Source organism: Colossoma macropomum, unplaced genomic scaffold (assembly GCF_904425465.1).
Source record: "Colossoma macropomum unplaced genomic scaffold, Colossoma_macropomum, whole genome shotgun sequence".
Taxonomy (NCBI): Eukaryota; Metazoa; Chordata; class Actinopteri; order Characiformes; family Serrasalmidae; genus Colossoma; species Colossoma macropomum.
Window position 1 is genome coordinate 8,190,387 of NW_023494799.1, and position 24,370 is coordinate 8,214,756.

General features: G+C 38.9%; 1 protein-coding gene across 2 annotated transcripts in view; it reads right to left on the minus strand.

Moving 5' to 3' along the window:
• The window catches only part of tjp3 (tight junction protein 3), a 32,438-nt gene extending 12,117 nt beyond the window's left edge, over nt 1-20,321 (minus strand). The window contains exons 1-14 of one of the 2 annotated variants that reach the window (XM_036587214.1): nt 13,753-14,655; nt 6,933-6,989; nt 6,346-6,470; nt 6,090-6,192; nt 5,043-5,310; nt 4,415-4,518; nt 4,126-4,315; nt 3,756-3,831; nt 3,577-3,674; nt 2,326-2,407; nt 2,035-2,138; nt 1,834-1,918; nt 539-642; nt 358-445 (exon numbers count right to left, since the gene is read on the minus strand). In XM_036587214.1, the coding sequence (XP_036443107.1) occupies nt 358-445; nt 539-642; nt 1,834-1,918; nt 2,035-2,138; nt 2,326-2,407; nt 3,577-3,674; nt 3,756-3,831; nt 4,126-4,315; nt 4,415-4,518; nt 5,043-5,310; nt 6,090-6,192; nt 6,346-6,470; nt 6,933-6,989; nt 13,753-13,776 (1,508 nt within the window). In that variant the 5' untranslated portion in view covers nt 13,777-14,655. Of the gene's footprint in view, nt 1-357; nt 446-538; nt 643-1,833; nt 1,919-2,034; nt 2,139-2,325; nt 2,408-3,576; nt 3,675-3,755; nt 3,832-4,125; nt 4,316-4,414; nt 4,519-5,042; nt 5,311-6,089; nt 6,193-6,345; nt 6,471-6,932; nt 6,990-13,752; nt 14,656-20,171 lie in introns of those variants that run through there. The other variant, XM_036587215.1, reaches the window with a different exon arrangement.
• Nucleotides 20,322-24,370: the final 4,049 nt, after the last annotated feature.

Consider the following 24,370-nt stretch of genomic DNA (forward strand, 5'->3'; position numbering starts at 1 on the left):
GCTAGTGCAGCAAAATCAATGCAAATACTACAGGAGCATGCTCAATTGTGATTCGGTGCTTTTATTTGGAAAGATCACAGGTTTCACATTGTGGCAAAAAGCTACAAAAATGCCAAAACAAAAACATGAAAGGTAACAATTGAAAGAGCAACAAAATAAACAAAACTTGACCTTTCATAAAAATAAAAAGCATAGTGACACTAAAAACCACAAAACAAAACAAAATAAAAACAAATAATGAATAAAAATAATAATAATAATAAAAATAAGCTCTTGAATGCCTCTGTAGATAATTGGTCCTGCATGGAAGATTCTTGCTGGATGGGTTTAGGAGGGGCAGCGAGACCTCATCTGTACCTGTATCTGTTGCGCGAGTCCAGGCTGGAGGTGGCAGCTTGTCTGAGCGGGGGTCCGGAGCTCTGGTCTGAGTCTGACTCAGACGCATCTGTGGAAAAAGAGCTTGCTCTATAAATCCAGTTTTCCAAACCTGAGACAGTGAAAATCCCAAGCCAATAACTAAAAGGCCACAGGGTCTCACCTCGTGGTGGGGGTCTGTATGGGGATGGACCGCGGTTGAGGAGTTCCTGGGAGCGGCTCAGGGAAGATGACTTCAAGCCAGGTGGAGGAAAGTCAGGTAGCACCCTGGGAGAGGAGAGAAATACCTTAACTTTATGGTCATGCCAATGAAGCCTCTGGAATAGAATGGAATAGAATTGAAATGAAACTAAATGAAAAAGGAGTGCAAAGCTAGTGCTGCTGTTCAGATGCATCACGTCATGTATGGCTTTAGTCTGGAGTGATGAAGAAATGGTTGGTGATTTTTGTGTTATTTATAAAGGTATGAACTGATTAAATATGATAAAATATTGTTGTAAAATCTCATGAGGGTAATTCCATTAATAGGGATAACAGCTTGATGTCAAGAGATGTTGGATTCTGTAGTAATGCAATCCGGAATTTGTAGCTATACAAATGAAAGACAGTCCTTCTGGTCTGTTTTATGTGATGTAAATTTTAAATTCCCAAGCTGAATGTTAAAGTTAACGTGAATTGGCAATTGTAATGTGTTTTTCTTCCGCACTGTGACATATTTCTGAGTAAACGCAGCATTAAGGGGGGTCTCTGAACTCGTTGAGCGTTTTCAGTCATGATATCACTGGTTAATATGTTTCCTAAAGAATCATCATTGAATTGAATTCAGAGACTGACATCTCTGGTACCTCATGGTATCTGGTATGAGCTGATGTTAACTGTGGATCTGAAAGTACTGCCAGTTTCTGTTCCATATAACGTATTTGCAAAAATGTGAACAATGATATCTACAGTGTTGGACACAGTGGGTCACGTGTAGGGAATATAGTGTATGTGAGAACAATGTTATGGCAACAGAGTAAGACACTAAAGATAGAAGCTCAAAAGAAAGCAAGCGGACCAGCAGCAGCCAGTTTACTGTACTGTAAAAACATCTGACATTACAATGGTTATAATTCTTTAGGAAACGATTTGATTCATCATGAAATCGTAAATTTCACCACAATTTGATTCAATGAGATTTTTTGGTATAATTCAGAATTTTTTTTAAAATATGTTTTACTGGAAGAACACAACAGTGGAATACCAAAAAAAAAAACCCAAAAATGGCCAAGTTGCCTAAACTGGCAGATTTAGAGAAATGTTTATTAATCTGAATTGTCCCTGTAAACCTAAACTCTATAGTAAAGTAAACAAATCACTCCATTCAAACATTCCAGAATCAGTGCAGTTGAATGGCCACCTGCAGATCAATGTACTGTTGTTACGGTAAGTTTACTGTGTGCAGTGTTGTGATTATACTTGTATCTGGAGTGAGGGTCAGGTTTGGGACTCTCTCGTCTGGGCGGCGGAGAGGCACTCCTGTCTGAATCAGACTCAGAAACAGCTGAAATGTAGAAAAAAAAAGGACACAATTTTCTTATCCCACTTTGACTGCCTGCATACATGTGGCCTTCCAAAGTACGTAGAAACTTTAACCATGTAAATAAGTCTGGGACTGACCTCGGCGAGGCCGTGAGGCTGATGAGGAGTTGCGGGGACCGTCCCAGTTGTAAGGGACAGGAGAAGCTCGAGGATTCGGCAGTGCGGAGACTCCCGAGAGCACTCTGTATAGACAACCTCTCAGATTATTTTCAGCTCAACCAGGCAAATACAGTGTCTGCACTATATCCAGTATATACAGGTTAAGAAATGTGATTATGGCTTTTCTCTACAGGCCCATCACATAAAGATAAAAGTGCTTCTGCACATTATGGTGTAAGTGGATGTGGAATGGTGTTTAGCAGTTTTTACCTGTACCGGTCTCTGTTTTCAAGGGTGTCGTGTTTAGATGGAGGAGGGGAGTTGCTGCGGTCAGATTCTGACCCGGACGAAACTGCATAAGAACCAAGAATTTTTAATTGCATCAACATTTCTAATCGTATGTGAGTCTTATTTCCCTCGCCCTTACAAGTGTTCTTAGGTGCTCGCCAGGCCACCTCTCCTGATAAGAATTCATTTTTATGGCCTGAGCGGTTACATTAAAGGTTAAATAAAAATAAATTGAGAAGAAGGAAAAAAATGAGGTAAATTAATGTTATGAGATTTTAGAGTAACTTTGGAGCAACTATTTGTCCATTTATCAGTGTTACATACCGGCCTAACATAATGTGTAAGAAAGAGTAAGAGGTTTTGAACTGACAGTGACAACAGTTGTATGGAAAAGTTTGGGCACTCCTGGCCAAATTACATGCTTTGTTGATTAAAGTCAAAATAAATGCATATCCTCTATAGAGGACACACGTCTGCACATTTTAATGCATAAACATTGAAAAAACACAAAAATGTGGTCTGTGCAGAAGTTATGGCACATTTTAGATGTTTTCAATGTGTTAAACTCAGCAAATAAATGCTATTTAATTATTAATGAATTATTAATTTACTAATACTTTGTTAACATTAAATAATTGTGCTTTGAAATTATTCAGAAATATGGCATTTTTTGTTTATTTTCTACCCAATTTTCTTCCTAATTTAGTATTTGCCAATTCCTCCCACTATCTAGGTCTCCTCCAGTTATATGACACTACCAGTGCTAGGAAGGCGAAAGCTACCACATTTCCTGTTAGAGATGTGACGCACCACCACATCGTTTCTAACTGCTGCTAACCTAACATCATTGGATAGCTCAGCACGCTGAGAGGAGAACACTAACTATCACAATTGTTATGTCCGCTATCAGATACCTGCATTGGCTAGTATCACGGTGAATGATGAGAGAAAAGGGCCATCCTACCCACCCAGAGAGAGCAATTATGCTCTCTTGGACTCCCGGCAACAGAGGGTTATGGCATCAGCAGGGATCAAACTCATAACCTCCTGATGATGAGGTTAACGCCTGACTTGCGCCACTCAGGGGCCTAAAAACTGACATATTTCAGTTTGTTCCCTGCAGTCGTGACTTACTTTCATTTCCAAAACCAATAAATCCTGCAAGTTGACCAGGGGGTGTTCAAACTTTCGCACATAACTGTACACTGTTGGCATGTGGTGTGTGTGACAGACCTCTGCGCGTGGGCTTGGCCTGGGCAGGTGGCCGTGTCAGGGTGGAGCGCAGAGGTGGAGAGTCGCGTGCTTTAGCGGGAGGAGCAGCATCTCTGTTTCTAAAACACAGAAAACTTCTTTTAGATCAGAAGACATTAAACTTCAACAGCACAGGGCTGACCACCATGCATGTCACTTACCTGCGTGTGCGCCGCTCTCGCGTCGCTGGACGAGATGCTCTATTTGGTCGATCGTCAGTATCCAGATCAGAAATTTCTGAGGGGAAATAAACAATTAACATTAGTTCAGATCAGGGCTGTAAATCTAAAAACTTATAGCAATTTGATTCAATTATATAAAATAAAAAATTATTCAATACATTATTTTTTTTTATTTGATTTGATTCAATTTGATTGTTTTAGTGCGATTCAGGACTGCAGTAAAATTGCAGTAAATACACAAAAGTGATTGAAAAATTACTTTACACAGGAGTGGATGACAGACAATAAAAGCAATAGACAGGGCACTCCTGCTGCACACGTAGCAGGTTCCTGAAGCTCTTCAGCTCACCTTCCAGTTCAGAGCTGCTATCCCTGCGTCTCTCGTCTGCGCTGTTCTCAGGGCTGTCCTCCACCTCAGGGATACTGACCAGGAACTTCCTTTTGTCCCTCAAAACCAGCATGGTCAGTTTACCTCTGGACTTCTCTACCAGGTGCTTGGTCTCCAGCAGGGAGAGGTTCTCTGTGGTCATTCCGTTAATCTAAGGAGGATTATTTGTGAATTTATTATTGGTTTTAGATCAATAACAAAGCAAGTTGTGCATTCAAGAATATTATGTCTTCGTGAAGAATCTTCTCACCTTCAGGACGAGATCGCCCTCCTGCAGGGTGCCTTCTTTAGCAGCCAGGCCGGTGGCAGTCATGTGTTTGATAAAAATCTGACTCCCTAGCTTCATTCCATACTCTAAAGAGGGAGGGAATGTAACAATGTATAATACAAATAAAACAGTTTCTCACAAGGACCCTAATTCTGGAGATCTAACAACACACATGGCTCTAATAATTACATAAGACTGCTGTGATTAACTGTTAACCCTTTTTTCACCTAGTTATAAATGCATTTTCCATGGAGAAGGTCCCTCAGATACACAGGAAATGTGGATGATTTACAAACAACAAAAGTGGACTACTTTTTTTTATCTTCATAGGTAAGCAAGCCAGTAAATATTTGTTGTCTTTACATGCTAGATTTTATTCTTCAAGTTGCATGTGATTTTGTGATATCAAGAAAGCTGCAAGTGTGCTGCCTGTTTTATCTCAGCAGTCTTTGCGGAGAGGTGTTAATTGTTTTCACTGCATGTGCCTCTCACTCCTCACTTTTTACCCATTAGCAGCTCAGTCACAGGAATTCACACACAGGGAGCTGAAAAATGTCCTGGTTAATCTGATAACTGAGTCTATGTACATGGTATAGGTGTGTGCCCTCACCGTCTGTGGGTTTCTTCTTGACCAGTGTGGTTTTGATGGGTTTATCTGGAACATCCTGATTGGGCAGTCTTTTGAAGCCGGACATAAGAGGCAGGTCATGTCCGTTGCGTTCCGGTGTGACACTGCGGGGGCGCCGATCGTACCCTGAGTCTGACCCTCGTCTGGGTCTCCGTTCATAGCGGTCGTTGTCCAGCAGGTTAGACTGTGAGGCAGCGCGTGTGGGTCTGCTGCTGGCTGGAATCTGAATCGTGCGTGGCCTTTTCACAGTCTACAAAACACAAGAGAAGTTGTGAGTCCTTGAGTCCCTTCATTAGTCTATTATACCCTCTTAGTGTCCACACACAATGAATGAAGAGGGCAAAAGAATATATATTATTGTGATAAATTATTTGACAATGTATATTCTGAAGCACAATGCAAGACAGTAAAAGATCTGATGTGTTTTTTGAGATGTAAGTGCAGCAAATTATTTCTTTTGTTCAGCTGTCCTATTTATGTACATTGGTATTGTTTCAAAGTATTTATTTAAACTGAATAAGTTACTGATACCAGTTAAATGACTTTTTAAACCACATTAATTTTTTATGTTGAACTGATTTTTAAAATGTAAGCAATGACAGTATTTCTATAACACTGACACTATAACACTATATTTGTATGCTTAGATCAACTTTAGAGAGCCTTTAAATGACCAGTGATGCACAGTAACAAAGAGCTGACTGGATATTTACCCACTGTGCCATGATCTTGTTTTTTGTACTATTATCTTACTTTAATAGTAATAGTTTTTCCCCATATTCTTAACTTAAAAAGCATTGTACTTAAAACATTTCAAGTGTTTTTTTATTTGGCAATACTGTTCTGCTGGTTCATCTACCAACATGTTATCAAACCTCAGATAAAGAGGGGAAAAAACATGATGCACACTGTGCATGTGAAGATGTTTTCACATTTCGCAATAATACATTTTTTTCCATACTGTCACCCCTACAGTGAATCACAGCTGCCTGAGCTGCAGCTCCTGTAGGTTTTGTCTGCTGTACTCACGATGTTGGCTGTTTTGCCGCAGCTCTTGAGGTGCTGGATGGTATAGAGTGAGGTGGAGTTCTCCATGGACACTCCGTTTACCATCACTATCTGATCCCGCGTCCTGCAGACATGAACAGAGGAGGAAATTACGCTCGGTCAAAAACTGTAAGTGAAGGTGTGGAGGTTTGAACGTTTTCAGTACACAAAGCTAACTGGTTGGACAGGATCAGAGAGGGACGTGGGGGGAGGAGGTGATGCGTGAAGTGGAACTCACTGCAGTCTGCCCATAGCTGGGCCTGTGGGCACCACGTCTGAGATGATCACTGCTGTGTCCCCATTGACTGGGTTCGGCTTGTCCCTCCCACCAGAGATAGCAAAGCCGAAGCCCACCTTAGGGTCCTGTCAGAGACAAACAGAAAGAGGATGATGGACAGAGACAAAGAAAGAGATAAAGAAAGTAACAAAAGATAGAGAAAGACAGAAAAGACACACACACAATATATGTATATATATATATATATATATATATATATATATATATATATATATATATATATATATATATACTTAGAGAGAGAGAGAGAGAGAGAGAGAGAGAGACAGAGAGAGAATTCTGCACAGTCTATCAGAAACATGATCTCAGACGTTTAGATTCCAAAATGTAGGGTGTGTCGTAGTGACAGGTGAAAAATACGCCGCTGCCTTTACTGAGTCGAGCTTAAACAAATACACTCCTGCTTAGTCACTAATGTGCTTCTACCTCTTTTTGACTCTATTAGGATACATTTAGTAGAATCAACAAAACAAACCAAACGAAAACAAACAAAAACTGAAGCGGCCTGAAGAGGAAGGAAAACTTACTTTGGTGAGCGTTACAGTGTGCTGCTCCCATATCGTCATTTCCTCCATGGCTGTTTTCTGAAAAGGTAAGAAGTTCAAAGAAAAACAGTCTTACAATTTGTATGAACAAGGTGAAAATAATCAACAGGTGACAGAAGAGGCCTGTAAGTGCTCCATGAGCATAAAGCCAACAGAAACAGTCATCCGGTTCAAGGCCTCGTTGTTTTTATTTTATGCCCGGCCTCCACTCCCTGCCTCAGAGGAAGAGTGCGTTGAGCCTGAGCGTCAGCCGGAGCCTGAGCATGCTCCCACCTGCGCACAGCATTCCTGCCAGGCAGGTAAAGGGGGAGGAGCCTGCACATGACTCCACTGCAACCTGACACCTCAGTCAATACGAGCAGCCCTGAACACAAGAATACAGCCAGTGGACATTCTCCTCATGGTTTACATGACCAGCATACCAGCTCCGCTCAGCTCTAAACAGCCTGCACTTTGACCGAGACGCTCTCAGAGGAGTGAAACTACGACACATTCACACTTTATTAATCACTTTCACTTGAATTACAACACAGCGGCCTGTCCAGAACAATAGAAACTCGTTAAATGTAGTCTTTACTGGTTACCTACACCAACACTGAAACTTGGAGTATCTGCTGATACTGATCCAATATTTTTTCTTTTCTTTTCCACATAAATCAACGCTTGAGATGAAAATGAAGTCATTTAGAGTGGTTTGTCGTGAAATGCGTCATTATAGAGAAACTTACAGACTTATATTTATTTACAGTGGTGGAACCTAAATATGTTTTCTTAGCTTTATATGTAATGTTAATTATGGTAAGAAAAATGCTTTCTTTGGGGGCTAATTTGCCTGTATGCCTCCATGAATGGATATTAAAAATGTTTAGGCCAAAAGCTCCTCTTAAAACTACTGTAAAACAATGTGTCAGGCATCAGGCAGCTTATTCACTATCATATGATATATTTCTGTGAGACATTAAACTCTTCGGACGTCTGGTTCCTATCACCACCACTGTGAACAATTCTGGCTCAGTAAGTTTCTCTAGAATGGAGCATTTCACACCAAACCACTCTGAATGACTCTGTTTACATCTTAACCATTTAATTATTCATAAATTGTGAGCAATTGGTAAAAGATGGCCATCTAAAAGTTATTTAAACTTTAAAAAAGTTCTCCACAGCTTCTTTAAAGAGCTAAACTCTTCTTTAGGGAAGGAAAAGTGGTTCTCCTATGGAATCGCTCCTAGGTACCCTTATTGGGACCTTTGTTGGACTTCTAAGCAATAACAACCATGTTACTTGGGTTTAGAGAGAAACTTTACTTTGTTTCAGCTAAAGTTGACATATATAACAAAAAGTGTCATGATACACAATATACATCACACTTTTTAGTCTTTCTAGGGGCTGTGAACAAGTTGGAACAGACAGAATGCACCAGCACCAAACAACAGTGGCACATTTAAAAAGGCTGTGAAAAAGTATAATAGTATACAAGTATAATTCACACAGACACACACACAAACAATATACACACACACACACACACACACACACACACATATATGTATTAGTTCATCAGCAACAACAACAACAGCCACCATCTATTTATGGCTCAGGAGAAAAACAAAAAATCAACACTGGCCTAAAACATTTTCCAAGCTTTCTGTGGTGAAAGTAGTTTGATAAAGGATATAAAAAAGAGTCATATGAATGAAATAGAAAAATAATAAGGCACTAAACCAAGAAAGAGAAGTTTACTATACTGTAACATTATACGGCTGAGCAATATGACAATATTTATCATTGTGATAAATCACTGTATATTATAATATGTCACAACAAGCTTTCCTGAGCACACTGTATATCATCACTACTTAATAATACAATAATACTTGAATCCATTTGAACTCTGATAATGATTCATAGAGCTAATGAGCTTTAACAGTTCAGATATTATAGAGCTTTGGCTCTCATCCAAGTATCATACTGAGTATCATATTAAAAAAAAAACACTCTACATCATGAAGGACAGAGTTCTTTTACAACGGAGACATTCTTATTATAAAAAAGTTATAAATGCTTGAGTTTACCATCCTGAGACAAAACATACAAATATACAAAATGTACGCCGTGTGTATATTTTTATTTTTTATTTTTTTACACCTCTTGAAAACAACAAAAGAGGGAAAAGGTAATAAGCTTATCCAAAATATTATTGATTCTAATGTATACATGACATAAAAGCATGTTTGAACACCTGACGCTGTACATAAAATCAATAAGCAAGCCGAGGTCCCCTTTTAAAGTTTGGGCAGGTTTATGTACCAAAACAGACATAGTTCATTTCATATTATCATTTCACAACAACATTTATCCCTTAAAATAAACCAACTGATCGTGTACTGTGCCTTTAAGACTGCCATATGTAGATGAACTTTGCTGTGACTGGCTCCCCTGTATTACACCTCATTCAAAAAGTCCAGGCAGAAACACTCCTTATCTGTGTGAATGGGCGGGGCTAAACTGCTGCAGGCTGAGGAGGTGGATTTGGGTAAATTAACTGATTTGAGTGACATCACAAAAATAATGAATTTAAAATGTGCTGTTTTTCCCCCTTAATTTCTACATACAGACTGTATGGACTGGGAAATGAATGGTACATTTTGAAACAAACAATTTTAACGTACTACACCAAACTCTTATTTAATAGAGGGAAGAAATACCCTGTTTTCCATGATATGGGCCCTTTAAAAAAGACATCCAAACGTATGAAGTGCAACAGAAATCAGTCCACCTGTCTGTGCTTTGTTTAGAAATGAAAACTGTGCACTTAGGTGAAGTTTTGTGGCCTCCCAGGGAAAGCATTACTGGGTGATTAAAACACAGCGATGAAGACCGTACAGTAAATCTGGTCTCTGCTCTGCAGTCAGCTCAACGGGAATCAATGCAATTAGAGACGATCTGCAAACACATTTGCAGACATTAATCCAATCTATAATAGCAGACAAACAAGCGTATCTGGTTTAGATCAGCAGTACTTTGTAAGCGAGCAGATGAACAAATACATTTATATACAATAGCCGTTCCTGGGGCATATTTTGTGAACCGTCTACAGTCTCCAGCACTGTGAATCTGCATGGAGATGTACTCTGCCTAACTACCTGCAGTGATGAACCCAGGTGTTTCCAACCAAGGTGCTGCCAGTGAGACCAGCCCAAAGTCTCATAGTACCCACATCTAACTACCTCACAGCAGATCTACAACCATGCATTACTTTATTCACGTAAACAACTTTAATGCAATATGCGAGATTCAAAATGTACCGTTCCAGGCCATACAGTCCACATATGGACACATCTGAAGACGGCTATCCAAATGCATTAATTTTGGAATCATTTTGGAAATGATTTTAATGATTCATTCGATTTAATGCACCTCATTTAATTATCATAATCAAATTCCCAATTTCAACCAGAATAATCCCCCCCAAAAATATGGTTTTGTTTTATTGTCTATATTCCTCTACTGTATACAGTTTCTCCAGTTACATTTTTGTATTCAGTGTATTTCTGAAATCTGATGAATTTCCCATCATCAAACTTAACTGTTATGAGGTCTGAGATTTACACCCCTGCATGAAACCAATCAGCCAGTACTGAGGTACCGCCCCCTTCTTATGATTTAGGCACCCTTAAAACAATAGAGTATATTAAGGGTGTAGCGATTTTAATACAGTATTAGAGCATCAGATATAATGTCTGAAACAGTGTATGGAAATTTGATAATGTATCATGGTCCCTCGTAAGTAGTGAGCAGTACAGCCAATCATTTAAATCCAGTAAAATTATAATTTCTAATGGTTTCTGTGTATATCACGGTGTATTTATATATATTTTTTTTTTTCTAGTAAAACCACTTTAGAAGCTTACGTTATAACAGTGTTTATTAGGTTATTATTCTGGGATGTCTCTTCAAGAACCATTTTAACATCCAAAGTAAACCTGAATTTTTAAACCCCCTCCCCCGACTCAACCAATCAGCTAAATGGGATAACGTGTGCATGGACTGCACTGCTTGGATGGTGTGTTATCTGCATCTATTTGTGGGACAGCAGTATAACAGTTATGACGTAACTCATACCCGAGGGAGGATTCCCACTGGTATACCATCACTACTACAGTCAATGTTTAAAACCAGGAGGTGCGCCATATCAGAGTAACATGTCTGGGAAGGGGGGCGGGGCTTATGCTGTGGGCAAACCCATTCCCAAATGACTGGGCTTTTTTTGCTGATATTGCTTATAGACTGGAGTTATTTGTGGGATGCACAATATCAGAATCAAATCGGTATCTGCAAAATATATGTTACAAAATATATAACAGTATCAGACAGATGATCACATTTGGCTGATAATATATATTTTTTAAACTTTATTTTTCTCATCTTACGGTTATCATTGGATGACTTTCAAGAGAAAAGACGGAATAATAAAAACATGAATGAACATAACAAAGGCCGTCTAGGAGATAATCTAGTATCCAACTGCTAACAGGACCACTTTACAAACATCAAGGGTTACACAGTAATACATAATACAGACATGCATACACATCACCTTTTACATATCCTCTGAATTGCTTGTGTTCGTTGCCCTAATGGGGAACTTTAAGATCCATTTCTCCCAGTATTTTGTAAAGCATTAAATCCTCAGTTGTAACATTAATGTAAGTCTTTTCATCGAGTAAATTTCATAGACAATTTCAAGCCACTGTTTTTTTGTTAGGGGGTCCTGCTGCTTCCACTTTCTTGTTATGGCCTTTTTACTAGCTACCAATAATATTTTTAGCAGGAATTTATCATTCCTCCCTACTAATTGGAATACTTTCCCAAAATAAAGATTCACCCATGAAAGCTCATAAATAATTCCAAATTAGAGCCCAATAACATTTCCAATCTCTTGCCAAAATGACAGAATTATTGGACAGCCCCCAAAAATATGTTGCTGCTGCATTAAAATATCTGCATTTTATTCACTTCACTGCATTTGTAACCCTACAGAAATAAGTGCTATATTTCTCTGCAGTGCTAATTCAGTTAGATGTCCCAATTTATACATTTCAGAAATGTTCATGTGTCAACATGTGTGAAAAATATTGGACATTGGCACCGGCACACAATTTCCATACTGGTGCACAAAAGTACATGAGAACTTTAGAATTAATCTGGGTCAAACCAATCTGTATATAAATTAACCAGAGTTCTGTAGAATCAATATATTTAATACATAAAATATCAAAAATGAAACTGAATCTTGACCTCAAATCTAACCTGATAGCATGATCCAGGGGAATACCAGGAAAATGATAAACACCACTGCAGCCATAAAACAAAGTACTGATCGGACATGCAAATATCTGTGCCATTCACTTCCAGGCTGAGTTCTCCAAGAAGTACCCTGTGCCTAGCACTAGTTGCGTAAGACTCTGTGTAGCAGTTTCGAATTCTTTTCAGAAAGTCATCACAGTGTACAATCTATTTCATTTCCATTTCCTGACTAGATAACACTGCTACAAGACTTTCTGTAGATCTAAGCCTTTTAGTCGCAACAACAACAAATACAGGAACAGTTAACTTGGAATCCCTTACTAAAGTCCTACTTCTGACTCTGGGACAGTTTTCCATACACAAGTTAAATCTAGTCCTACAGTCAGAAACACCAAAAAACGCCAAAAAAACTGGGCTTATCACAGATTTGATAGTCGGCCTCCACAATTCTCCAACAAAACTCATTCAGTTGTACGCAAAAGTTTGGGCAGCCGTGGTCAACTAATGTTTTATTGATTTTCCAAGTGAAAATAAGTAACACATTCTCACACATTGGCACATTTTAATGTACAATCACTGTTTATTTGCTGAATTTAGCATATTGGGAATTTTATTTATTTATTTCATATTTGAGTTTTTGGTAAAATTAAGTAAAAAAAAAGAAACAGCAGAAAAATGGCATATTTAAGAGTGTTCCCTGTATACGTCTGTCAACTTATTTTCACTTAGAAAATCAACAGAACATGTCATCTGACCAATGCATACGACTGTATACGACTGTAACCACTTTCAAACAAAAGTGATTAACCCTTTGTGCTCTGGTCCTGTTTACATTGTGATCTCTTATATATCGTAACACAATAACACCTCTGATGACAAAACTCTTACTTCTGAGGATGTAATAGTTTCTAGCCTGTATGCCACTCTGTATAGAGACTGCAAATATCTCTATGAAGGCACCTCTTGTCAATTTCAAACACAGCTAACTGTAAATTTGGTCAATTTGAATCATGAAAACATCATGGTTAAAAATACAGAAGCATGTAAAATGCATCCAGGCCTTTAGCATGAGGATAACACATTATAACACACACAAAAACCACCTTCCAGTGGTTCCAGGAGTTTTCATTCTCATAAAACAAAGCTTTGGGCAACAGGACAGTTAGAGTACAAATTTTACAGGTAAAGTCTTTGCGCAGCTTCAAATCAAAGCCTGTATAATCAAACTGTAGTCAAGCCAAGCTGAACATTTACACCAGATTGTACCTCAACTATTAACTTCTCCAAACACGAGTCAAGCACAGCTGTTGTCACATGCTCACTACAAACAGCTGCTGTCGTAGTAAAATCATCTACCACTGATAAGGTAACATCACTATTAAAAACACTAAACATAATGGGAGATATTATTCCAGGTCACTGTGGACCATTTCTACTCATCCAACCATGTAAAAAGCAGCTGTTTTCAATCGGTCAGTTCCCTCTGTGTACTCACCAGGTCTTTGAACCTCACCTCCATTTTCCTCACTCCACGTTATGCCCCGAGAGAAACACCTGTGACCTCTGTGAAGCCTGCACTCCACTATCAGATCCACAGAAGAACATTACAGATATCTCTAGGAAAAACGTGCATATTTACTCGAGCAAAAGCAGATTATCTGCGTTACAATGATTTCTTTCAAATCCAAAGCAGAGACTGAGGCAAATACTCTGAGGCCAGTCAGAGTATTTGCCTGTGAAAAACAATTTGCACAGAAAGCACCTGAGCCACTGCAAAGCTCCGCCCATAAGCTTTCCCGTTCCCAAGATACCTTCCATTACTACCTTTGTCAAGCCATTAAGGTGGAGCCTGCATTGCCTGCATTGTTTTCTGCTCTAGTGAGGCGGAACCACCTTAAGAGGGACATTTACACAAGATCAGGACATATGAGGAGGCAAATGAACTTCCTGGCAACCAGTCTGAATGGGAAATGAAATCCAAGTAAATAACAAATATTTTCTGTCCTTAAAGGAACAATCCTACAATTCCCAACCTAATCTTTATCTGCCACATCTGCACTGTGGTCAGTTATGACTTTCACACATTTCCCTGCACATAAAAAATAAAATAATGGAAAACAAGGTGACCCAAATCACACTTACTGGGGTAAATGGGGGGAAAATGCCCCTCTTAAGAGGAATGGGCTTCATTTGCCAACAAATTTCTTCTTTAAATCCACTTATACAGTTTTCACAGAGATTCTGACATTCGCCAATGTTTTCGTATTTGGGATTTACAATTAGGTCAGAACTGAATCTACGCAAACTCAAGAGCACAAAGGCACAAACAATTCTGCGGTTTACGATCCCGTCATGGATCTAATGTAGACTTTTTTAGGACCTTTCTCAAGAACACATTTTAGAAAAAACGTAGGGAGATATTGGTGAATGAGGCCCACTGTCCATTCACTGTAAAGCTAAACCACATCTGTACGAGTTTATCACATAAAGGATGACGATATGCATAAACCTACACATAAAATTAACCGAAACAGCAGTTAATTTATAGCACAAAATAAAGTCTTTAAGAGGGGCCTCTTTCCACACTATCAGGGCAAGAAGCCGGGTAAAAAGCCCCCCTGGTGAATCTTGCACCATCTTGCACCATCTTGTTATCTACCTTTTCAGAATGTGTAAATTACATGTCAAGTCATTTCTTGTCTTTGCATATTTCAAAACTGCTATTAAATAAAGTACAACACTAAATGATTAGATTTCATAGTGAAACTGACGCCTCTCAGCTTGTCCTAATGATTCCTCTTCATTTTAAAGGGCCTTTATCACACATTTTTTTTTTTTAAATTTGATGGAGAATGCACACATTGGTAAAGCTTCAGTACACAAGTTCATAAAAGGAAACTAAGCCGCGAAAACAGCTTGTTCTGAATTATTTACTTTTGTGATGTCACTGAAACCAGTTAACCTAGTCACATCTACCTATTCAGTCTGCAGCAGTTCAGCCCAGCACATTCATAGTGAAGTTATAGAGTTTCAGCTTTAACTACCTTTTAATGAGGTACAACACAGAGCAGCCAATCAGGACAGAGAAGGTGTACGTATATCAGTCTTAAAGGCACAGTGACAAAAACAGCCTGTTTAATTCTAAGGGATGAAGAGAGGTTGGAAAATGTTCACGTAAAAATGAATCATGACTGTTTCTGTATATAAAACTACACAAAAGTTATAAGCGGACCTCAGGAGAAAAAATACAATTAGGATAAGGGTCCTTTAATAAACTGTGGCAAAAGACAGTAAATGGCAAAAGACAAGGAAAGCAGATATAATCGAAATATCAACTGAATATTTACTGTGATTATATTAATTACATAATAATATGCAAGTTAGTTTACAAGTATTACTATTTTAGTTTTTTTATTGTTCCCCTCAAAACCAAATATATTGTTCTATACACAACACTGCCAGAATCTCATTATATAAAAGCACACTATCTAATGACAAAAAGGTCTCAGGAATGTGATCGTCGAGATGAAATTTCCAAACTGCTTAGACCGCAGCCATTCAGTACATGTGTTGGGATTAGATTTAGGGGCTTCTTCCCTCAAGTTACCCACACAGAAGCCAAAGGGGAGCTGCTTCCTGACTTATAAACCAACAATTGGCCTCTATTACAAGTGTGGAAGGTTGAAACATGCATTAACACAAAATGGCTATGCAGATTACTGAAATCACCCAGCAATCTGCATGTATGGCTGCGGTTCTGTTGCCTAAACTCCAGAAACTGTATCACACAATACACACAAAAGTTTAGTCTTAAGTAAAAATGACTGAAATACAGCTTTACAAATGGCACAAAAGGCTCAGCATATCTGCAGTTTTCCAGCCCTCTTTGTAAGTGTATGGAGCCTTGGTTACATAGGCAATCATTACCCTGCTTAGTAAATGATTAATAAAGCACAAGCAGGGCATTTCGCATGCGCCGGCCTAGAAAAGGCTATGGTATGTGCTACAGTTTCAGGATCAGGAAGCAGCAGCCTTGTGACTCTCTACAATAATCGTACATACCATCAGATCTCGGAACAGGTCTACGAAAACACCTCCTGGCCTTTTCCCATAACTTTGCACCAGCTTCAGTCCCTCAACTCAATTACAGACGTCAATAGGCATTCATTTTACTTCATTCAAATCTCAAATGTAGCCGTTACTATTAACACACCAGTAGTTTTCCATACACCAACATGTGCAAAAAAAACAAATAAGCAAGTCAGTAAGTAAATAAGTAACTCTGCTTGTTAGCTGCTCATGTTCTGCTCAGAATACACTTCGATTTGATGTCGGCGTCACTGGAAAACATTTACAGCCCGGGGGGAATCGCACTTGAGAGCCACTATGAAAGCACTCGAGCAATCTCACACACTGCTGAACACGCTCCTATGTGTTCAGGTGTGTCGCTTCAACAGTATCTGTAAACACCTTCATAATAAGAAGCTGCTGATTGCTCCCAGGGCACGAACAGGTCGATTCAACAGGATTGGCTGTTTACTTAAGCTCCTTCTACGGTTACTCACGCGTAGTTATGTGTCATGCTACTCTAGCAGATAGCAAAATAGCTTTAAAAAGGGGGTTAAAAGGGAATTCTACTGATTTTTCTACATTTCTGCCCTATTTAATTGTTAAAATGTCATTCAGAGTGGTTTGATGTGAAATGCTCCATTCTAGAGAAACTTGAAATTGTTCACCGTGGTGGTGATAGGAACCAGACATTCAAAGTGTTTAATGCCTTGAAAAGCTCCCTCACAGAAAGTTTCATGTTTACAAAGATTGTTTTGGGATAGGTTTCTAAAATGGTTTTGGCCTAAAACAAATTTTAAACTTTTCTGGTTTACCACAATTATTATATATATATATATATATATATATATATATATATATATATATATATATATATATATATATATATATATATATATATATAGATATATATATATATATATATATATACACACACACACACACACACACACACACACACACACACACGTAGGTTCACCTTTGAACTATGGATAGCGAATAAAATGGCTATATTTGTGGTGTAGACATTGCGACTGCTGGTTTCCATCACTACCACTATAAAGAAATCTGATTGATCAAGTTTCTCTACAAAGAACCATTTCATATAAAACCACTCTGAAAGACTTCTCAGCGACTGAATTATGCATAATTTCTGAAAAATTGGTGGATTTCCCCTTTAATACAACTTTCTGTGGCACTAAGTCTGATGTGAGATAAGTTAATATTTGTCATGCGAAAAGAATGGAGCCCAAATATTTGTGCAACATATTAATGAAAGCACTAAAGCCAACATTTAAACAATCTATTAAAAAGCACACACACTGAGACATTTATAGACTTCCTGAAAAATACACAGTACTTCACCGAAGTCTGAGACCACCCTTCACATTTCATTTACAGTCAAAACAGCCAGTAAGTATGAGACATTCATTCTTTGGAGCGATTTCTGAGGGTTCTGAGAGTTCAAAAAAATGATTAAAAGCCACAGAGAAAATGGGACTCATAACAACAACCTGGAAGACCTGGTTGACACCAAAACTGTCTCCATCAGATAAACAGCACTTTCATCTTTGAGAAAGAGGAGAAAAATCAAGCTCCACTCTTGTTTCAGGCCTGAAAAATTCCACAGGTTTTCCTGTCCATCCTTCCACTGTGAGAAGACAACTCAGCGCTATGGGTCTGAAAGGATGAGCAGCCCTTATTGAGAAGATGAAACAGACAAAAAAGAAGGAAACTTACACTAGAACACAAAAAAATGGACCTCTGAGATGTTTAGTAAGGTTTTATGGCCTGATAAGGCTCCATTTGTAATTGGAATTATTGGATCATGAGAAAACCTGCAGCCAGCCTGTGACACTGAAGTTTAGAGGTGTGGAAATGTCTGTGCAGATACTTTGAAAGACTGAAAGCAGGTCTTCCTAAAAAAGTAGAAGCTAAAAAGTGTGATTTTGAATGTAGTTGTGAGGTTTCTCTTTCCTTTTTGTGAAATATTCGCTTTCTGATTTTGTCCTGATACTGAAAAATGAGTATCTTGTTCTAAATGGCTGTTTTGACTGTACATGACACACTCACAGAAACAAAGGCTCTAGACGGTCACTGGGGCAGTCCCCCTCTTGTCACTGGGTTGGTGCCCTCAAGGGTACATCTCAGTACCTTCAGTCAGGGAACATAACTGTACCATAATCCATTGAGATTAGTCGTACCGACTCCACACCTCGTCTCGTCGTCAGGCTTTTATTTTACTGTTCTGTTTTAAAACTTTAGGTTATGAAAAGATACAAATATGAACTTTTTACCTGAAAAAACTTATTTAAGGTTCACAATTTGACCTTAAAACCACTGTTGTACCTTTGAGGGAACATTTACATTGTTTGTAAAAAGTGTACCTGCAGAGAACCTTTATTTCTAACAGCGTATAAATGAAGGGTGGTGTCTGACTCCTGCACTGCACTGAGGAAGATACTGGATGATCTCACAAACAGAATGAATCAATGGAGGCAGAAGTGCCGAGTTATTTGGCAGTGATGTATGTCGAAACCTCAGCGAAACTCAAAATCAAGTACAGACCAGCAGGGGTGGCAGAACCAGAAGGGCCAGTTGGAAGCAGAGGGCAGCAGGGAGAGATGTAAAAACTGTGGTTCATGCTTCACTCAGAACAGACACAACGCTACAGCAGGTGATAATGTCACTGTTTTCGTGTAACATTATGGGATTTCTAATGAGATACTGTGCTCTGTTCACAGACTTACTGCACATTCTCAATGTGAGGACATACTTACGTCCTCTAACCCAACCAAATTAAACTCCTGGACATGGATTAAATCTAATCCAGGACTAAACTACAAGAATCCGTGTCTTTGACAGGGACTAGTATTAGTCTTGGTCCTGGAACACTTTTTCCCCCCAATAGCAAATCTCCATTCAGAATATAGTGCAGTCCAAGACTAGCCGGACTAGGATTAATCCCCTTAATCCCTGTCCTAAATGCCAAATACCTGGACATGGATTAAGCCTGATTTTGGACTGTCAGTGCCAATTGAGAATTACTTTTTAGTTGGGTTTAGGTTTAACCTGGGTCCTGGAACCTGGCCCTAATGCTTTTCCCATCATTAAAATGACAGTGTAGGTTTAGGCTTAAACTGGATCTGGGAACCCAAACCTAATGATTTCCCATCATTACAATGATATTTAGTCTAAATTTACACTTAACCTGGGTCTGAAAACCCAACCCTAATCCTTTCCCACCATTAAAATGATATTTAGTCTAGGTTTAGAAGGTTTAGGCAGTCTAAAAGGATTTCTCATTGATGAAAACAATTGACATTATATCTCAGGCTAAGCCCAGGCCTAAACCATATGCAGGGAAAGGGCTCTAAACATGGCAAAACTTTATATGTACATGACAAAAGGTCAGTTTAGGCTTTTGAAAAGATTATAAAGGAAGAAAATGAAGAACCAGACAGGCCTAAACCAACAACCATAAAACAGCCATAAAACCAGCCACAGTATTCAGGGAGAAATGAATTTCTAAGCAGCTCGATTTAACTCATTCGTGCCTTTAACATTACAAACCAAGAGAAAAACACGAGGAAACACTGTGTTCTACAGTCTGTGAGCCAAATGTACACCTACAGTGACGTTTATAGACTTTTCAGTCTGAGTCTGATGAATAAAAACGAAAGCTAATCGGTTGTGAAGTTCCCAGCAGCTCTGACAGGATTTACAAAGTCCATTTCCAACACAACAAACAACATCTCCACTCTCTCCCTCCCACGGACCGACACAAAGCTACCAGGGCAGAGCTGCTCAAACCGAATGAAAGTTAAAGAGGTTAAGCAACTTTACCTCACACGACGCGTCAGTTCAGCGGGAAATTAGATTAATCCCACTCTGCGGCGACACCTGCACTCCTCAGCTTCACTATCTCACCATAAAAACTCTCCCAGCTATCGAGCCGAGCTAGGTGAAGCTTTACCTGGAGAGCAGAATCAGGGGGCGGGGCTACAAGGGGCTGAACGATGACGTCACGGATATTTTTTTCACTCTAAACATTTCTTTTTATTTACACGTTTTTATTTTTCATGATCGTTTTATTCTTTCCACAAGTGAACTTTTACTCAGCGGGGTTTAGTCTGCATTATATTCTAACATTTTGTTTTTAACATTGAGTTCCAAATGAAAATATTAACCTGGTTACTGAATAAAGTCAAAGGGGAATTCCACCAATTTTTCAAATTTTCTTTACAATTCAGTGGTTAAGATATAAAGTCATTCGGAGTGATTTGATGTGAAATAATTCATTAGTAGAGAAACGTATCCAAAGATTTTCTTTACAGTGGTGGTTGTAGGAACCAGAAGTCTCAATGTCTACAATGCAAATGTAGCCATTTTACTTACTATCCAAAATCACAACTGAACCTGCATGTGTCTTATAGGTGATGCTGATGATGGTAAAATAATGGCCAATCTGAAAAAATAAGTTTTATTATTTAGCCTTTAGAACGTCCTTCATCCTTCTGTGAAATAAACTGATTAAAAATGTTTTAGACCAAAATTTTGTCACACAGCTACTGAAAAACAGCATCAGGCAGTGAATTCATAACCATTTCACGTAATAACTTTCAGTGAGAACTTTTAGAGGTGGACGTCTGGTTCCTATCACCACCACTGTGAACAATTCTGACTCAGTAAGCTTCACTAGAAGGACGCATTTCATACCAAACCACTCTCAATGGCTTTGTTGACAAGTTAACCATTTATCCGTGTAGAAATTTTAAAAATCTGTGGAGTTCCCCTTTTAAAGGGATATTTCTGGCCAAGAACAGACTTTCAATTTGTTATTTGTCATGTAAAGTAAAATTCTATAGCACAGTATTTTTGTATTTTGATTTAGGTGTGTGTGTGTGTGTGTGTGTGTGTGTGTGTTTGTTTTCATCCATCATTGTTCTCTCACTACTCTCAATCCATGTCATACAACCACTGGGAATCCCCCCACAGTGATAAAGAAACCCTGACTGCAAGCGCAGCCACTGAGTAAAGACTAATAAAAACAGACAAACAACATTAACAGTAATGCTGTCTGGCTTCTTTCTGCAGGAAAAAAAAACCCTTCAAACAGCCCTCCCTCAAAAATCCACCTCAAAGGTTCTTCCCACCTTCAAGATGCATCATCTAAAAGGGGGGTTTCCTGGTCTTTAAACCAAACAATCTTACTACAGAGTCCTGGGTCATTGCTTTAGAAGACAAGCATGTGTTCAACAGATGTAGCGATGGCTGAATGTCTGACCAGAGAGTCTCTTTAAAACAACAAATCATATTTTACATCGTGGTGTAAAACAGGGAACCTGACTCTACATTAGAGGGAAGTGCCAGCAGTTAGTCTGTCTTTACATGGTTTGCCTTGTTTATTCGTTTGTTCGCTTCAACACTGCGATCATACACCAGCAAATTCAGCTCTACAGGTAGGTTTATAGGATCCGAACTCTTTTGTAGAGGAAGCTTTACCAAACCACAGCCCCAGCTAAAGTGTTCACACCCACAGGCCTCCTTCAATGATGGCCCTCTGCCATTCACATGCTACTGGAGGAGGGTTTTGGTTTGGGCGTTAGCTGAGACGGGTGGAGTTTGGCTATAGAGAGGGTGACAGCAGATACAGGAGGGTGGGGCTCTGTTCTCTGAATATCTAGGAGAAACCTGTTCTTTTCTCTGTTCTGGTTCTCCTGTAGTGATGTGAATTCACAAGTCATTCATTTTTCTACATTAGGAAAAAAGCAGAAAACACAAAAGCCTCAACCACAACGTATCACATTTTTTCAGTATTTAGTGTATCCATAGTAACCACATCTCCAAAGTTCAGTCTTAGAAGTTGGTTGCATTTTCTGCTTCTCACTATATATATGTATATATGTATGTATATACACATTATATGGACAAATGTATTGGGACACCTACATATTACACCTACAGGAGCTTTTATGACATCCCAGTCTAAATCCATAGGCATTCATATGGAGTTATAACAACTGCAGCTATAACAACTTCCAGAGGAAGTTGCCAGAGGAGGTTTGGATCTCTGCATTGATCAGCAGAGCACTGGCGACTTTTATGCTCTATGCTCCTCAGCACTCAGGGACCTGCTCTGTAACTTTACATGGTCTGACATTTCGTGACTGAGTTGCTGTGGCTCAGAAATGCTTCCATTTTTCAGTAACACCCCTCACAGTTGATTGTGGAATATCTAGAAGGGAAGAAATTTTGTGAACTGACTTTTCCAACGGTGAAACCCTATTACAGCACCACACTCAAATTCGAGCTCTTTAGAACGACCAATTCTTCACAAATGTGTGTAAAGGCAGACTGCACGGCTATGTGCTTGATTTTATAAACGTGGAAATAGGACTGAATGAAATACCTGAATTCAATGATTAAGAGGTGTGTCCCAATACTTTTGTCCATATAGTGTATATTTGTATATATCGTTTATGAACCTCTTTCTGAAGTTATCAGTCAAAATTCCAGCCATTTGAACATTTTTATTTTTATTTGTTGCTTTGTTAATAACAAAGATTGCACTGCGGTATGTTCTTTTCGTTACACATAGAAAATTTCTTTAAGAAATAGTCAGAAGGCACAATCAGTTTTTTTTTTACAATATATACATCTCAATCTAAATTATAAATACACAGAGCAAAGCAAACCCAGAATACAAACGCAGGCCCCAGTTACACAGAAAAAAAAAAAGATTTCAACATATAGATTCAGTAGCATGTTTTTTCTCTTTGAGTTAGCAATAAATTACTTAAAAGTGATAGAAATGCAAAAGAGAAGGCAATAAAAGGTGCAAAATGCATGCGGCACACACTCAATAAAGGGACAGAACCACAAATGCGCTATATGTCCATCATACAGCAACTCTTCTTCCACTTTTAGTGCAAATCATACACGAAAATGACTAACAGAAGCTCACTGGGTTAGTCACGTACATCACCTTAGAGTGCCGAGAGCACTGCTGTACTGTAGAGGGAAGATCATTAGAGTGCATCATCAGACTCACTTCATCTAATGTTAGAGCCCCAGTCAGGAATCATTAATAAGGACCACGGCCAGAGGAAAATGTGCCATCTGAACGTTCAGCTGTTTTCTGTGAATGAACTGAGGACCAGTGGGACTCTACTCATTCAGGTCTTTAAGCCCCTGAACAGGCTTTACTTTCAGACTTTCAGTTTTGGGCATTTCAAGGTGCCGTAAGCATATTTTTGGTTTGTTTGTTTTGTTCTGAATCGATGGAATGAAGATCTCACTTATCCATGAGCAGATTTCAGTGCACACGCCTCACATCACTTTATACATAATCTAGCTCTAAAAACGTCCAGGTTGGAGTTTTAATATTCTTCATGTGCTGGGAAACACAATTCAAATGGGTAAAAATACAATACGATAAAAAAGGAAGAGCGTTTTTCAGTATATTGGTTTGTGCTCGGTTGTCAGGTCATTCGGTTCAGGCAGTAATGAGACCGAATGGGCTAAGCCAGTGCTAGGTCTGTACGTGTGTAGTAAAAAAGACAGTATCGTCTTTTGTGAGCGCCGAAACCCAGTCGAATGTGTCCATTGCACAACATGTGTTCATGATTTGTCAGCATTTCATTTGGCTTACAGACTATAGATTTCTCACGCTATGGAGCAAAATAAAAAAAGAAACAGAAACAGTGTTGTTGTCTCTATTAAATAAATAATATTTGATCCATGCCTGTAGACAGTAAACACACTGCTAATAAACTAATAAGCAACATTTATGAGCGTGAAGCATTTTGCGTGCAAAGCAAAGTGACAGCTTTCGATATACAGATAAGACTTGCATACTGTGGGTGCTATAGAAGCCCATTCATGGACAGATAGACAGATAGAGTCAAAATCACCCAAAAAGGCTGTTTCTGGCAGCAGTATGTCAAAATCTTGTGAAAATAAGTCATTATCAATATTTTGGCATACTGATTCCAGAAACTGGGGGCAGCATGGTGGGAATGGGCTTCCATAGGGTGTGTATT